Source organism: Pongo pygmaeus, chromosome 18, assembly GCF_028885625.2.
Source record: "Pongo pygmaeus isolate AG05252 chromosome 18, NHGRI_mPonPyg2-v2.0_pri, whole genome shotgun sequence".
Taxonomy (NCBI): domain Eukaryota; kingdom Metazoa; phylum Chordata; class Mammalia; order Primates; family Hominidae; genus Pongo; species Pongo pygmaeus.
The window spans coordinates 17,825,267-17,841,072 of NC_072391.2; the positions used below are offsets into that span (position 1 = coordinate 17,825,267).

General features: G+C 48.0%; 1 protein-coding gene across 12 annotated transcripts in view; it reads right to left on the minus strand.

Moving 5' to 3' along the window:
• The window catches only part of ABCC1 (ATP binding cassette subfamily C member 1 (ABCC1 blood group)), a 192,781-nt gene that overhangs the window by 69,142 nt on the left and 107,833 nt on the right, over positions 1-15,806 (minus strand). For 10 of the 12 annotated variants that reach the window (XM_063654345.1, XM_054455379.2, XM_054455381.2 and 7 more), the window contains 2 exons: positions 5,385-5,531; positions 1,994-2,081 (listed from right to left, as the gene is read on the minus strand). In XM_063654345.1, coding sequence (XP_063510415.1) covers positions 1,994-2,081; positions 5,385-5,531 — 235 coding nt within the window. The remainder of the gene's footprint in view (positions 1-1,993; positions 2,082-5,384; positions 5,532-15,806) is intronic. The other 2 variants (XM_063654344.1, XM_063654340.1) reach the window with 1 other exon arrangement.

Below are 15,806 nucleotides of genomic sequence, written 5' to 3' on the forward strand. Positions count from 1 at the left end.
TCATCGCTCACTACAGCCTTGAACTCCTAGGCTCAGCCAATCCTCCTGCCTCAGCCTCTCAAGTAACTATGACTACAGGTGCACCACCATGCCTGGTGAATTTTTCAATTTTTGTAGAGACGAGGTCTCACTACATTACCCAAGGTGGTCTCAAACTCCTGGCCTCAAGCAATCCTCCAGCGTTGGCCTCCCAAAGTACTAGGATTATAGGTACAAGCCACTGCACCCAGCCTGTGCCTCACTTTTTCATCTGTAAAATACGGCTGACAACCATATAATCAACTTCAGAGGGCTGTGGTGGGGTGTCTATGAGGCAGTGCACACAGAACACTTCTCACAATGCTTGGCACATAGTAGGTGCTCAGTAAATCTCAGTGAGACAACACCCTATGGCCAGGAAGAGCATGGACTCTACCGATGGGCTGTGGGTGTGAATGCTGGTTCTTCTTTTGATCAGCTGTGCAACCTCAGGCAAGTTTCAGAGACCAGTTTCTTCATCTGGAAAATGGGGGTTTCCATCACCCTCCTCCAGGGGTGCCATGGTGAGTAATTGACAAGTTGGGACATTGACATCCTTGGAACAGAATGTGCATGACAGGGGCTTTATAAGTGAACGTGTCACTGCACTTAGTGCCATTAATATTTATTATTATTATTATTATTTTTTTTTGAGATGGAGTCTCGCTCTGTTGCCCTGGCTGGAGTGCAGTGGCGCGATCCTGGCTCACTGCAACCTCCGCCTCCTGGGTTCAAGTGATTCTCCTGCCTCAGCCTCCCGAGTAGTTGGGATTACAGGTGCCCAACACCATGTCCAGCTAATTTTTGTATTTTCAGTAGAGACAGGGTTTCACCATGTTGGCCAGGTTGGTCTCGAACTCCTGACCTCAAGTGATCCACCTGCCTCAGCTCCCTAAACTGCTGGGATTACAGGCGTGAGCCACTGTGCCCGGCCTAATATTTATTATTAAGTGCCTAGAGAGATGGTTACAAACAACATCCCTGGCTCAGGGGGATGGGCTGGGAAACAATAAATTAACAAGCTACAAAACAAACAAACCTGCCAATAAAAATGCATGGCCGGGTGCAGTGGCTCACATCTGTCATCCCAGCACTTTGGGAGGCTGAGGCAGAGGGATCCTTGAGCCCAGGAGTTCAAGACCAACTTGAGAAACAAAGCAAGACCTTGTCTCTCCAAATAAAAAAATTTAATATTAAAAAAAAAAAAAAAAAAAGCCCAGGAGAAATGGCTCATGCCTATAAGCCCAGCACTTTGGGAGGCTGAGGCAGGTGGATTGCTTGAGCTGAGGAGTTTGAGACCGGCCTGGACAACATGGCGAAACCCTGCCTCTAGAAAACATACCAAAAAATTATCCAAGTATGGTGCTGTGTGTGCCTATAGTTCCAGCTACTTGGGAGGCTAAGGTCAGAGGATCACCTGAGCCCGCGAAATCAAGGCTGCAGTGACAGCTGTGACTGCGCCACTGCACTCCAGCCTGGGAAATGGAATGAGACCCTGTCTCAAAAAAAAAAAAAAAAAAAAATCCAAGTAACACTCAGCCAAAGAAAGATACTTTTGTTTCCCCCATCTAGATAAAACTGAGGCTCAGACCTAAGTCTACACAGCTTGTGGGTGGTGGAGGCTGGCCAGCCTCCAGAGTCCTCATTTAGCCCAGAATAGAATCAAGGTCAAAGCCTTGGAAAGTGACTCCCAGGGGGAAGCCTCAAGCAGCTGCTGCCCCTCAGCAAGAAAACAAAAATGCAAGTGCAAGTTCACCCTCCTGGGAAGTGTGAGACAGGACAGAAGCCCAGGAGGCCAGGCTTCCCTTCCCTTCTGCCGGCTCTGCAGAACCCTTGTCCCCCGGGGTCTCGCAGACAAGCGGCTGGGCAGAGTCAAATCTGAGGGCAGCCAAGGGAAAGAAATCCAAGTAGGGAGGACCCAGTGGGAGATGGAAAGGCGGCCACTTCCAGAAGCCACGACCGAACACACACACACCGTCTTTGACAGGACGTCGCTCGATGCTGTCAGGTTCCAGTTCCTCATGGGAGAGAAAGATCCTCAGGCGTTTGAGGGAGACACTCGCCTATACAGAGAGCAATGGCAGGGGAGAGTTATTTTTAAAAAGCATTTTTGCAAAACCAAGGTTAACTTTCAAGGGTTTCCCCGGGTGTGGAGGGGCACACACCCTCCCTTATTTCTGAAGGTCCCACATTTCTTAGAACCAGCGTATACTTTAGAATTAAACAAAACAAAACAAACAAAAAAAAGAAACAGGTTTTGGTTCTGCTTTGTTTTAAAAGCCCACAAAAGGTATTTCAGAAAAAATGAGCAAATGGCTGGGCGCGGTAGCTCAAACCTGTAATACCAGCACTTTGGGAGGCCGAGGCAGGCAGATCACTTAAGGTCAGGAGTTTGAGACCAGCCTGGCCAACATGGTGAAACCCCGCCTCAGCTAAAAAAAAAAAAAAATACATAAAATTAGCCTGGCGTGGTGGCACGCACCTGCAATCCCAGCTACTCGGGAGGCTGAGGCAGAAGAATCACTTGAACCTGGGAAGGCGGAGGTTACAGTGAGCCAAGATCATGCCACTGCACTCCAGCCTGGGCGACAGAGTGAGGCTCCATTTCAAAAAATAAATAAATAGAAATAAAAATAAAAGAAGAAAAGGGCAGAGGCCTGGTGGAAAAGGGACTGTGGAAACGTAACAGCAAATGCAACAGAGCCAATTCAAACAACCCAATGGGATAGGCATTTCTGAGATACTCCAGAAAACTTGGATATGGGCTGAGTATTATTGTAAAAACTTATTGTTAGTTTGCTTAGACATGATGATGGTATTATATTATGTATGAAAAAATGCATGCTGAAATATTTGTGGGTAGAATGTAAGGGGTCTGAGATTTGCTTTAAAATTATTCGGCAAAGAAAGGAAAGAATGAGGGGATAGATAGTAGAGTTTAGCATTAAAAACAAATGAAGGGAAAGAGGGACAAGCGAGGGATACTGCAAAAGAATGAGATAAATCAACTGTGGTAAAATGTTTTGGGTTTTTTTGTTTGTTTTTTGTTTTTGAGACGGAGTCTCGCTCTGTCACCCAGGCTGGAGTGCAGTGGCACGATCTCGGCTCACTGCAAGCTCCGCCTCCCGGGTTCACAACATTCTCCTGCCTCAGCCTCCCAAGTAGCTGGGATTACAGGCGCCTGCCACCACGCCTGGCTAATTTTTTTGTATTTTTATAGAGACAGGGTTTCACCGTGTTAGCCAAGATGGTCTCGATCTCCTGACCTCGTGATCCGCCCACCTCGGCCTCCCGAAGTGCTGGGATTACAGGCATGAGCCACTGCGCCCAGCCTTGGTTTCTTTATTTGAGACAGAGTCTTGCTCTGTTGCCCAGGCTGGAGTGCAGTGGTGCAAACATAACTCACTGCAGCCTCAAACTCCTAGGCTCAAGCGATCCTTCTGCCTCAGTCTCCCATGTAGCCACTGCAGGTGTGCACCCCACACCCATTTTGTTATTTTTTGTAGAGCAGGGGTCTCATTATGTTGCCCAGGCTGATTTTGAACTCCTGGGCTGAAGCAATCCTACCACCTCAGCCTCCCACAGTGCTGGGATTATAGGCGTGAGCCACTGCGCCCGGCCAAAAAATGATGGTGTTGAATCTGAGTGATGTGTACACGGGGTTCATGTTGTATTATTTCCTTTTTTGGAGACTGAGTCTCACTCAGTCACCCAGGCTGGAGTGCAGTGGCGCAATCTCGGCTCACTGCAACCTCGGCAACCTCCACCTCCCGGGTTCAAGCGATTCTCGTGTCTCAGCCTCCAGATTAGCTGGGATTACAGGCACCCACCAACACATATGGCTAATTTTTGTATTTTTAGTAGAGACAGGGTTTCCCCATGTTGGCCAGGCTGGTCTCGAACTCCTGACCTCAGTTGATCTGCCCGCCTTGGTCTCCCGAAGTGCTGGGATTGCAGGTGTGAGCCATCATGCCTGGCTTTTTTTTTCTTTTTCTTTTTTTAATACCACCTTACAAGCTTTAAGCTATTCTACTTCTGTGTACACTTGACATTTTTCATAATAAAATGGATTTTCTTGTTTTTGACAAAGCCTGCAATCAGCGTTGTACTACCAAATTTTAAGGTTGATTTGTCTATGTAGTTAAAATGGAGTTTTCAAAATGGATGTTTGCAATGCTCGGAAAAAGAATGTGAAAATAGTGCAGAAAAGTGACAGGAGCTTCCAACAGTGCCCAAGTGTGACAAAACAGAAAGCCACCCCTCCTTACATAGTCAATGGCAGCAATTTTAGAGATTCTACAGGGTCTACATTGTTTTTAAAAAACAAAAAACAAAAAAACCAGGGTCTTACTCCCTTCACCCAGGCTGGAGTGTAGTGGTGTGACTATGACTCACTGCAGCCTCAACTTCCCAAGCTCAGCTGATCCTCCCACCCCAGCCTTCTGAGTAGCTGGGAGTACAGAGGCATACCACCATGCCTGGCTAATTTTCAAATACACACACACACACACATATATATTTTTTTGTACATACAGGGTTTTACCATATTGCCCAGGCTAGTCTCAAACTCCTGGGCTTAAGAGATCCATCTGCCTTGGCCTCCGAAATTGCTGGGATTACAGGCACGTGCCACCATGCCCGGCCGTAAGGTTGGGGTTTTTCTTTTTTTTTTTTTTTTATTTTGAGACGGGGTTTTTGCTGTGTCACCCAGACTGGAATGCAATGGCACGATCTTGGCTCACTGCAACCTCTTCCTCCTGGGCTCAAGCAATTCTCCTGCCTCAGTGTTCCGAGTAGCTGGGATTACAGGGACCTGCCACCACACCTGGCTAATTTTTGTCTTTTTAGTAGAGATGAGGTTGCACCATGTTGGCCAGGCTGGTCTCGAACTCTTGACCTCAGGTGATCTACCCGCCTCAGCCTCCCAAAGTGGTGGGATTACAGGCGTGAGCCACTGCGCCTGGCTGTAAGGTTGGGGTTTCTCAAAGCGTGGGTGGTCAAGACCTATCAGTGGGTTGTAAAATCAATCAAGTCAGACAAGAGCTACATTTTTGAAAAAAAGGACAGGAATAGCGGAGGAATAGCAGAAGAGAACAGAGTATTTTGGAAAGATTCTTCCAGAGCATGGGAAAGCCGTGCTGCATTAAACTTGATTCATATACTCAAGTGCGAGTTCTCTGTCAAGAAGTCAAATGCATTTTCTTTCTTTCAGGCATGACCAGACAAAAGCATGGCAGCCTTGGTCTGGGCCTCATGGAGCCCGATCGGGAGTGTGATCTAGAGGCTGCGCTCAGGGGCACTTCCATGCTTTTGTGGCCTAGAACCCCAAGGCCCCCTCTCAGAAGTCGCCCCAGCTTCCCCCATACCTGCACGATGCTGCTGATGACCATGGGGAGAATGTTCAGGGGAAACCGGAGGATGTTGAACAAGGCCAAAGACACGAAGGCTGTCTGGGCATCCAGGATGTTGTTCTTGTCAATGGTCACGTAGACGGCAAATGTGCACAGGGCCACCTGCAAGCAGAACGCCCAGTGCTGACTGCTGTGCCCTGAGTGAGAGTCATCATCCTAGGAGCAGTGACAGGCCCTGGAGACGTGCTCGGGCCCTCCCCAGGTGGCCACAACTGACCGGCTGCTGGAGCTCGTGGAAAAACCTGGGGCAGTGTCTGGCACATAGCAGGTGCTCACTAAACACTCCGGGAATGAACTGGATAAATCAATGACCAGGAGCCCAAAGAGCCGGCCTCTCCCATCAACTTTCTCAGCGATGTCCTAGAGGGGCACTCTTAGTATTCCTCAAAAGCACCAAGCACAATCCCCTAGCCAGGCCTTTGCCCCTGCCGTTTCCTCTGCCTGAAATCATCTTCCATCCAGGTGGCCACCTGGCTCCTCCCTCTCACCATTCAAGGGAGCTGCCTCTCCCACTCTACCCAAATAGCCCTGCCATCTGGCCATCGTCCCATGTATTTTCAGGGTCTCAGCACTGCCATTTCATTGTTACTTCCTGGAAGGTCATACAGCTTAAAAATAAAAAAAAAAGTGCAAAGTGTATGCACTTTGCCATATTTCCGCTGTGGGACCCTGGTTGAGTTATTTCACCTCTCCAGGCGAGCCCTTATTTTCTCATCTATAAAATGGAAGTCATGATAGGCTTTTAAGGGCTGTTGGCACTTATGCAGGGTGCTTATTTGCACAGGGCCCAAGCACAGTAAAACTCAACAGATGGCAGCTGTTTTTATTTCTTGTTACAAGATTTGGTCCAAATTCCTTAGATCATTCTTCCAAGGAATCTATTAACATGGTCCCACAAGCGAGAGCCCGGTCCCATGGGCAGCCAGAGCTGGTTCGTGTTCTGGCTCTGACATTAACAAGACAGATGACGCTGAGCCATGGCACAGAAATTTTCCAGGCTCCAATGTCAAGAGGGAGGCAAGGTGCTCAAAACGACAGGGACACATGATCCCTGGGTGCAGTGGTGCAACTGTGGCTCACCACAGCCTTGACCTCCTGGGCCCAAGCATTCCTCCCACCTCAGCCTCCCGAGCGGCTAGGACTACAGGCGCATACCACCATGCCTGGCTCATTTTTTTATTGTTGTAGAGACAGGGTCTCCCTATGCTTTCTAGGCTGTTCTCAAACACCCAGGCTCAGGCCATCTGCCTGCCTCGGCCACCTAAAGTGCTGGGATTACAGGCATGAGCCACTGCACCCATCCTGGCTCCCATCTTCTAAGCGGTAACGAAACACTGGCATCTTACCTAAAGATACTTTTTTTTTTTTTTTTTTTGAGACACAGTCTCATTCTTTTGCACAAGATGGAGTGCAGTGGTGTGATCGCAGCTCACTGCAACCTCTGCCTCCCAGGGTCAAACGATTCTCATGCCTCAGCCTCCAAGTAGCTGGGATCAGAGGCACCCACCACCATGCCCGGCTAATTTTTTTGTATTTTTCTTAGTAGAGATGGGGTTTCGCCATGTTGGTCAGGCTGGTCTTGAGCTCCTGACCGCAAGTGATCTGTCTGCCTCGTTCTCCCAAAATGCTGGGATTACAGGTGTGAGCCACCATGCCCGGCCCAGAGATATTCTTTACTCCAAAAGGTCTACATGTATCTACATGATAAACTACTCAACCATAAAAAGGAGTGAAATTCTTATACATACTAAAACATGGATAAACCTTGAAAACATCATGCTAAGAAACCAGTCAGATGGCCAGGCGGGGTGGCTCACACCTGAAATCCCAGCACTTTGGGAGGCTGAGGCAGGCGGATCACCTGAGGTCAGGAGTTCCAGACCAGCCTGACCAACATGGAGAAACTCCGTCTCTACTAAAAATACACAATTAGCCAAAAGTGGTGGTGCATGCCTATAATCCCAGCTACTCAGTAGGCTGAGGCAGGAGAATCACTTGAACCTAGGAGGCAAACGTTGTAGCGAGGCAAGGTGGTGCCATTGCACTTCAGGTGGGCAACAAGGGAGAAACTTCGTCTCAAAAAAAAAGAAACAGTCAGAAAAGGCCACCTGTTGTTTGATTCCATTTATATGAAAAGTCCACAGTAGATCAACAGAGACAGACAGAAAGCAGATTAGTGGTTGCCTGGGATGGAATGGAAGGTTTAGGGAGCAAGTGATAACAAGTACAGGGCTTCCTTTTGGGGTAATGAAAATGTCCTGGAATTAGTGGTGACTGTGGTATCATGTATACAAAAAACCCACTGGGTGAGCATCACACCACCTACACAAAAGCCCACTGGGTGACCTTCACACCACCTACACAAAAACCCACTGGGTGACCTTCACACCACCTACACAAAAGCCCACTGGGTGACCTTCACACCACCTACACAAAAACCCACTGGGTGAGCATCACACCACCTACACAGAAACCCAATGGGCGAGCATCACACCACCTACACAAAAAAACCGCTGAATTGCACACTTTTAAATGGTGAATTATACCTCCATTAAAAAAATAAATGTCGATAGGCATGGTAGCCCATGCCTGTAATCCAAATGCTTTGCAAGGCCAAGGACGGAGGATCACCTGAGGCCAGAAGTTCGAGCTGAGCCGAGGCAAAAAAGCAAGGCTGTGTCTCTACAAATTTTTTTAAAAAATAAGCCAGGTGGCTGGGCTCAATGGTTCATGCCTGTAATCCCAGCATGTTGGGAGGCCAAGGCAGGTGGATCGCCTGAAGCCAGGAGTTCAAGACCAGCCCGTCAGACAGGGCAAAACCCTGTCTCTACTAAAAATACAAAAATTAGCCGGATGTGGTGGCGCGTGCCTGTAGTCCCCGCTACTAGGGAGGCTGAGGTAGGAGAATCACTTTAACCCGGGAGGTGGAGGTTGCAATGAGCCAAGATTGCACCATTGCACTCCAGCATGGACGACAGAGCAAGACTCCACCTCAAAACAAAAATAATAATAATAATAATAATAATAATAATAATAATAATAAATAAGTCAGGCATAGTGGCATGCACCTGTAGTCCTAGCTACTAGGGAGGCTGAGGCAGAAGAATCATTTCAGCCCAGGAGGTCGAGGCTGCAGTGAGCTATGACTGTGCCCCCACACCAGCCTGGGTAACAGAGGGAGGCCCCAATCTCTAAACAAGTAATTTTTTAAAAAGTACCTCTCCAAAGTCAACCTATTTTTTAGTGTAGTAGCCAAAGTGCTGACTCAGATCCCAGGGCCCAGCTGACTTGTAAAGTCCCTTCCCTGTACCTCATTTGGCCTCATCTGTCACTCTCCCCTCACTCCCACTGTTTCAGCCTCCATGGTTATCCCACCTATGAACGGGCACAGTAATGCCCCAGGACCTTTGCACATGCTCTTGCTACTCCCTGGTTGGCCTCTTTACCTCCATCAAGTCTTTCCTCAAGTGTCACCTTCTCAGTGAGCTTGGACCACCCTACTTAAAACTGCAAGCTGCCCCTATTATAAAGACCTGACTGTTTTCTTTCTATAGCACTTAGGATGGCCTTCTCTAGCACTAGGATTTATTTATTGTGCCTATTGTTTCTTGTCTGTTTCTCTCCGTGAAAATGAATGTTCCATGACTGGAGATTATTACCTGTAGTATTCGCTGCTGTATTGTCAGAGCCTAGGACAGAGCCCAGATCATGGTGCTCAGTGAATGTCTGCTGGGTAGATGATGGATGGGTGGGAGTGGATAAATGGGTGGGGAAGGGGTAGGTGAATTTGCCTGAGGGCAGAAGAGCACATCAGAGGTGTCTCTTCAGCAGTGAAGCAAACCAGGCCTCAGGCATCTCACCACCCAAACGTACCAGCCCCCTTAGTGAGCCAAGTACCAATCAATGCCGGCTGCCGGCAGAACAGGGCACACACAGAGAGGGGACAGAACAACATCACGCAGCCCCTTTCAGGTCCATGGTCCTGGCTTCTCCAGAAGGAGGTGGTCATCTGGCCATCCAACCCTCAGTTATTAACTGAGCACCCATCATGCACTGGGGACTGAGGTGGGCTTGGCAACCCTGAGATGCACAGTCTAGTGGAAGCACAGGCTTTAGCAGGTTCCCTACAGGCAGTGTTTGGAAATCCGAAGAGGCTGGTAGGATGGGAACAATGACTGGGGCTCCAGGCAGGAGGAGACTGGAGTTCGCCTTGTAATAGGCGAGGGTCAAGGGTGTAAAAGTCCTTCATACACAGTGAGGAGCACCTGTCCCCTAGGTGCCTTTTCTGAGAAACGTGGAAAACCAATGAATGGAACCCCTACACTCCAGCCCACCCCCTAAAAATCCTGATGCCCTGTGTGCAGTTATCTGCTCTTACTGCCTGCCTGGCATCTATTCCTCTGTTTATGGCAACATGCAATTTTCTCTGGGGGAACTGAACTTCTCCCAGTGTCAACCTATGAGCTTCAGCCACAGATGAACCTCCTCCCTCACCCCCTACCTTGGCCCCAAGCCCTGAAAGACATGACCCAGCCCTGGCTGACCCACACATCCTATCTCCCCGGCCTCAGTGACTGGCTCAGGAAGAAGCATGTGATCGACTACAACCAATGAGACTCAATCCCATAGCTTTGCAGGAACTATTAGGGGAAAAGAGTAAGACTCTCTGTTCACAGGGGTTGCTGAGGTGACAGGATGATCAGGAAACTTCCAGCTAATAAAGAAACCACCATCAAGAAAACAGAGCTGAGAGTCAGAGACACTGTTATTCCCAACATTATCTTGGGAACTCCTAGATCCAGCCATGCCTGGAACCCCATTCATACTTAAAAGTCTTTTTCTAGACTTTTCAGTTTTGTGACTCAAAAATCCCCCTCTTCTCTTACTCTAGTTGATTTCAGCTAGGTTTCTGTTACTTGCAAGACAGTTCCTAATTAATATGATTTATTTCAACCTCTCATTCATTCATGTATTTATTCATTTACCTACATACATTTACAGAGCATGAACTATTTGCCAAGTTCCCTAGGCTTTGGGGGTACAAGCACAAAATGACAAGGTCTAACTGGGCGTGGTGGCTCACGCCTGCAATCCCAGCACTTTGGGAGGCCGAGGTGGGTGGATCACTTGAGGTCAGGAGTTTGAGACCAGCCTGGCCAACATGGTGAAACCCCATCTCTACTAAAAAGACAAAAAATTAGCCGGGTGTGGTGGCACACACCTGTAATCCCAGCTCTTCGGGAGGCTGAGGCAGGAGAACCAGCTCAACCCGGGAGGTGGAGGTTGCAGTGAGCTGAGATTGTGCCACTGCACTCCAGCCTGGGCGGCAGAATGAGACTCCGTCTCAAAAATACAGAAATGTACAAATATATAAATAAATAAAATGACATGGTCATAGCCGTGTCTCCATGGACCCTAGGATATGATCAGCAGAGAACTACAGGACAGATCATTACCATAGAAAACGATGAATTATTCTAACAAAGGGAGATTCAGGGTAAACAGAAGGCAAGAAGCTCACAAATCAACCAAGACAGAAAATGTTAAATATTGACGGCTGCCTGGCGATGCTATTTTAGGAAAGTGCATTAGGTGGACGTGGTAAATGCCAGGTTTGCTATTCCAGAAAAACAGTCCCATCAGTCCCTGGATGGCATCCCTGGCCTTCCTCGGCCTCTGTGTTCCATCACACCTACCGCTGGGTAAACACCTCATCATCTTTGAAGCACAGGAATGCACCAGTGGAAAAAACACTCAGGCACCTTCCAGGGGAACTGAAGGCCACATATTTTATCCTAATGTAGTCAGAGGCTTCGATGCCTTGGCCGGGACAAAGGTCTCCCCAGCTGACACCCAGGCCCATCTGTTTCTTGCCAAACGGCTCAACAAACTCTGTCTCTGGAAACTCCGGGAAACTCAATGGCAAGAAAGGTCAAGAAAAGGTTAAGTAAAGCCGGTAGCCGGGTTCAGTATCTCACATCTGTAATCCCAGCTACTCCAGAGGCTAAGGCAGGAGGATCACTTTAGCTCAGGAGTTGGAGGTTGCAGTGAGCCGTGATCAAGCCACTGTACTCCAGCCTGGGCAGCAAAACAAGACCCTGTCTCTTTAAAAAAAAAAAAAAAAAAAAAAAAAGAAAGAAAGAAAAAAGAGAAGAAAAGCCAGTCCTGCTCTTAAGCATCTTCTGCTGTGGTTTCCTAATGGGGAACAGGGCAGGAAGTGATAAGCAAAGTTTGGTGACAGCCTGGAAACTGTGGGTTTTGCCAACGAATCCAATGTGCAGAGCAAAAAGCTGTGAGAACACACTGCCCATGCCCTCCTAAGTGGGACATAAGGCACAGACCAAACCTCATCACCAGTGCCCTCTGGCTTGTATCTTTTCCTCTAAGACAAGACCTTTCAAAATGCCATCAAGGCCAGGCGCAGTGGCTCATACCTAGAATCCCGGCACTTTGGGAGACAGAGGCAGGCGGATTGCTCGAGCTCAGGAGTTTGAAAACATCCTGGGCAACAAAGTGAGACCCTGTCTCTGCAAAAATTACAGAAATTAGGTGGGCATAGTGGTGCATGCTTGTAGTCCCAGCTGCCTGGGAGGCTGAGGTTGGAGGATCACTTGAGCCTGGGAGGCAGAGGTTGCAGTGAGCCAAGATCATGTCACTGCACTCCAGCTTGGGCGGCAGTGTGAGACCCCATCTCAAACAAAAAGAAAAAGAAAAAAAAGAAAAAAAAAGCTGTTTTGTATGTATTTATGTACGACTCTTAACTATCACTTGTATAAAAGTAAACAGAATCAAGTAACCATAACTACATGTATGACATGTATCCACCATTACAGTGATACAGACATAGACTCTGGAAAAACACACAAGGAACATGGAGAGAGGGAAGCAAGGTGACCGGTGTTAGGAGGAAGGGCTTGGGCCTTTCACTATGGACTGCGGTTCTCAAATGGGAGAATTTTGTCCCCCAAGGGGACACTTCGCAATGCCTGGAGCCATTTTCCATTGTCACCACTGGGAAGAACAGGGAGAGGTATGACTTAGCATCTGGCAGGTAGAGGCCACAGATGCTGGGAAACATCCTACAATGTGCAGGCCAGGCCCTACAACACAGGGACAAAGGATGACCTGTTGGCAAATGTCAGAAGGCTGAGGTGGCCACATATGGAGAAATCTGGCTGTATGAATACCATCTGGTGCAGCTTTAGTTATGTTTCACCATATGCAAATACATTACTTTCTACTTTTTAAAGTAAGACCGACTGGGCATGGTGGCTCACGCCTGTAATCCCAGCACTTTGGGAGGCCAAGATGGGTGGACCACTAGAGGCCAGGAGTTTGAGACCAACCTGGCCAACATGGCTAAACCCCATCTCTACTAAAAATACAAAAAATTGGCTTGGCATGGTGGCGTGTGCCTGTAATCCCAGCTACTCGGATGCTGAGGCAGGAGAATTGCTTGAACCTTGGTGAAACCCCGTCTCTACTAAAAATACAAAACTTAGCTGGGCATGGTAGTGGGCGCCTGTAATCCCAGCTACTCGGGAGGCTGAGGCAGGAGAATGGCTTGAACCCAAGAGGCGGAGATTGTAGTGAGCTAAGATCGCAAGACTCCTTCTTAAATAAAAGGAGAGTCTAGGCGCGGTGGCTCACACCTGTAATCCCAGCACGTTGGGAGGCCAAGGCAGGTGGATCACTTGAGGTCAGGAGTTCGAGACCAGCCTGGCGAACATGACAAAAACCCATCTCTACTAAAAATATTAAAATTAACAAGGCATGGTGGTGCGTGTTTGTAATCCCAGCTAGTTGGGCGGCTGAGGCAGGAGAATTGCTTGAAATCGGAGGTGGAGGTTGCATTGAGCTAAGACGGCACCACTGCTCTTCAGCCTGGGTGACAGAGCGAGACTCGGTCCCAAAAAAACAAAAAAAGAGAGAGTTCGTCAATGCACCCCGGTAAAGTCAAGGTATTGGAGTGTAAGAAGAATGCAATGTACAAGGCAGAATGCAGGGGCACTGGAGCTGGAAGTGATCTTAGGGAACACGGAGTTACAGAAGGGCAACGAGATGCCATTTCTTGCTCAACTCTAGGCCACTGGCACCAGTCACCTGGAGGGCTGCTTGAGCATAACTCAGTGGGAAAGAACCCCATGAGTGACTGTGGGTGTCTGCTGTGGGCATGAGGAGGGAGGACAGGGCCCAGTGTTTGACATGCTTGGACTCTAATCCCTTCATTTTCCATGTGACAAAATCTACAGCCAGCGAGGTGAGATGACCAGCTTTGGGGTCACACTGTGAGCTGGCAGTAGAATGTGGCAGGTGTCCTGACTCTCAGAAGAACATTCCAGTCTTCTAAGGGCTGGCCAAGGATGGCTCAGGTCCACATTTGGCCCACACCTGTTTACGTACAGCCCATGAGCTCAGCATTGATTTCATTTTTTTAATTTTTTTTGAGACAGAGTCTTGTTCTGTTGCCCAGGCTTAGAGTGCAGTGGCATGACCTCAGCTCACTGCGATCTCCGCTTCCCAGGTTCAAACGATTCCCGTACCTCAGCCTCCCAAAAAGCTGGGATGACCGGCATGCTCCACCACACCTGGCTAATTTTTTTTTGGGGGGGGCGGTGGAGAGGGCAGCGGGAAAGGGTCTCACTCTGTTGCCCAGTCAGGAGTCTGTGGCATGATCTTGGCTCACTGCAACTTCTGCCTCCTGGGTTGAACTGATCCTCCTGCCTCAGCCTCCCGAGTAGCTATGACCACAGGTGCGCACCACCACTTCCAGCTAATTTTTGTATTTTTAGTATAGACGAGGTTTCACCATGTTGGCCAGGCTGGTCTCAATCTCCTAGCCTCAAGCAACTCGGCCTCCCAAAGTGCTGAGATTACAGGCATGAGCCCCTGTGCCCAGCCAGATTTCATATTTTTTAAAAGTTAAAAAAATCAAAAGAATATTACATGACACATGCAAATTCTATAAAATTCAAATTTTGGTGTCTCTAAATACTTTTTTACAGGAACACAGCCACACCCATCGATTTCCGTATTATCTAAGGCTGTTTTTGCACTATGCTGGAAGAGACTGGTATTTGTGACAGAGACTGTATGGCCCAGAATTCCGAAAGTATTTACAGAAAAACTTTCTTTACTCCTACTTTCTGCCAGTCTCTCTCGAAATTTAATGTGCATACACACCACCTAGAGAACTAGTTACAACTCAGATTCAGTTTCAGTGGATCTGGGCTGAGGCCTGAAATTCTGCACTGTTAACAAGCACCAGGTGATGCCATGGCTGCTGGTCCACGGACCATACTCTAGGCAGTGAGGATCCACTCCAGTGTCTCTACATGTCGACCTGAACCAGAAGCAGCAGCACGTAGGGATATGTTAGGAATGCAAATACTCAGGCCCCACCCAGACCTACTAAAACTGAAAATTTGGGTGGGGCCCAGAAAGCTGAGTTTTATAGTAACAAGCTAGCAGCCAGCACAGTGGCTCACGCCTGTAATCCCAGCACTTTGGGAAGCCAAGGCGGGCGGATCGCCTGAGGTCAGGAGTTCGAGACCAGCCTGGCCAACATGGTGAAACACCATCTCTACTAAAGATATTTTAAAAATTAGATGAGCATGGTTGCTGCACGCCTGTAATCCCAGCTACTCGGAGGCTGAGGTGGAAGAATCGCTTGAACCCGGGAGGTGGAGATTGCAGTGAGCCAAGATCGTGCCACAGCAGTCCAGCCTGGGTGACAGACTGGGACTTCATCTCAATAAATAAATAAATAATAAAATATAATAACAAGCTCTCCAGGTGATTCTGATGCAGGCTTGAACTTGAACACCATCTCTCCTGCAGTTCCAGACCCTGGGAGATGTAAGGCAAGACTAAGAAAATTCAGTGTCAGCATGAACACGCTTTCGCAAATGCTGAAATGGTTAGAGCTTCCTTACACATTCCACCTGCAACTCAGCTAAGATGAAGCAGGTGGTAGTTTAACAGAAAAGTTCACATTCATAAACATGTTTAACTCTGCTTCACAGAAACTTGCCAGAAAAACATATAATTTGCCAACCTGACCAAGAAGGAATAGTTGTAATGAGCACAACATTACGAAAAGAATGACACAGTTAATAAAAAGACAGAAACAGAAAACAAACATGGGGCATGATCTGAAGTCATCCTTCACCCCTAACTGTTTTTAACTGTGCTTAAAAGGGAATTTCCAAAGTCCATCTCTGTATGGTCTCCTGATCTGCAGCCAACTTTGCAAAATGGTAAGTTGCACTCTTGTCTTTAAACTTTTCAAAGCCAGCTAGGCAGGGATAGACCCATTACCGTACCCCAGGGCAGGTACCGGAACTTTCAGTGTAGCATGGATCATAATAGCAAAAA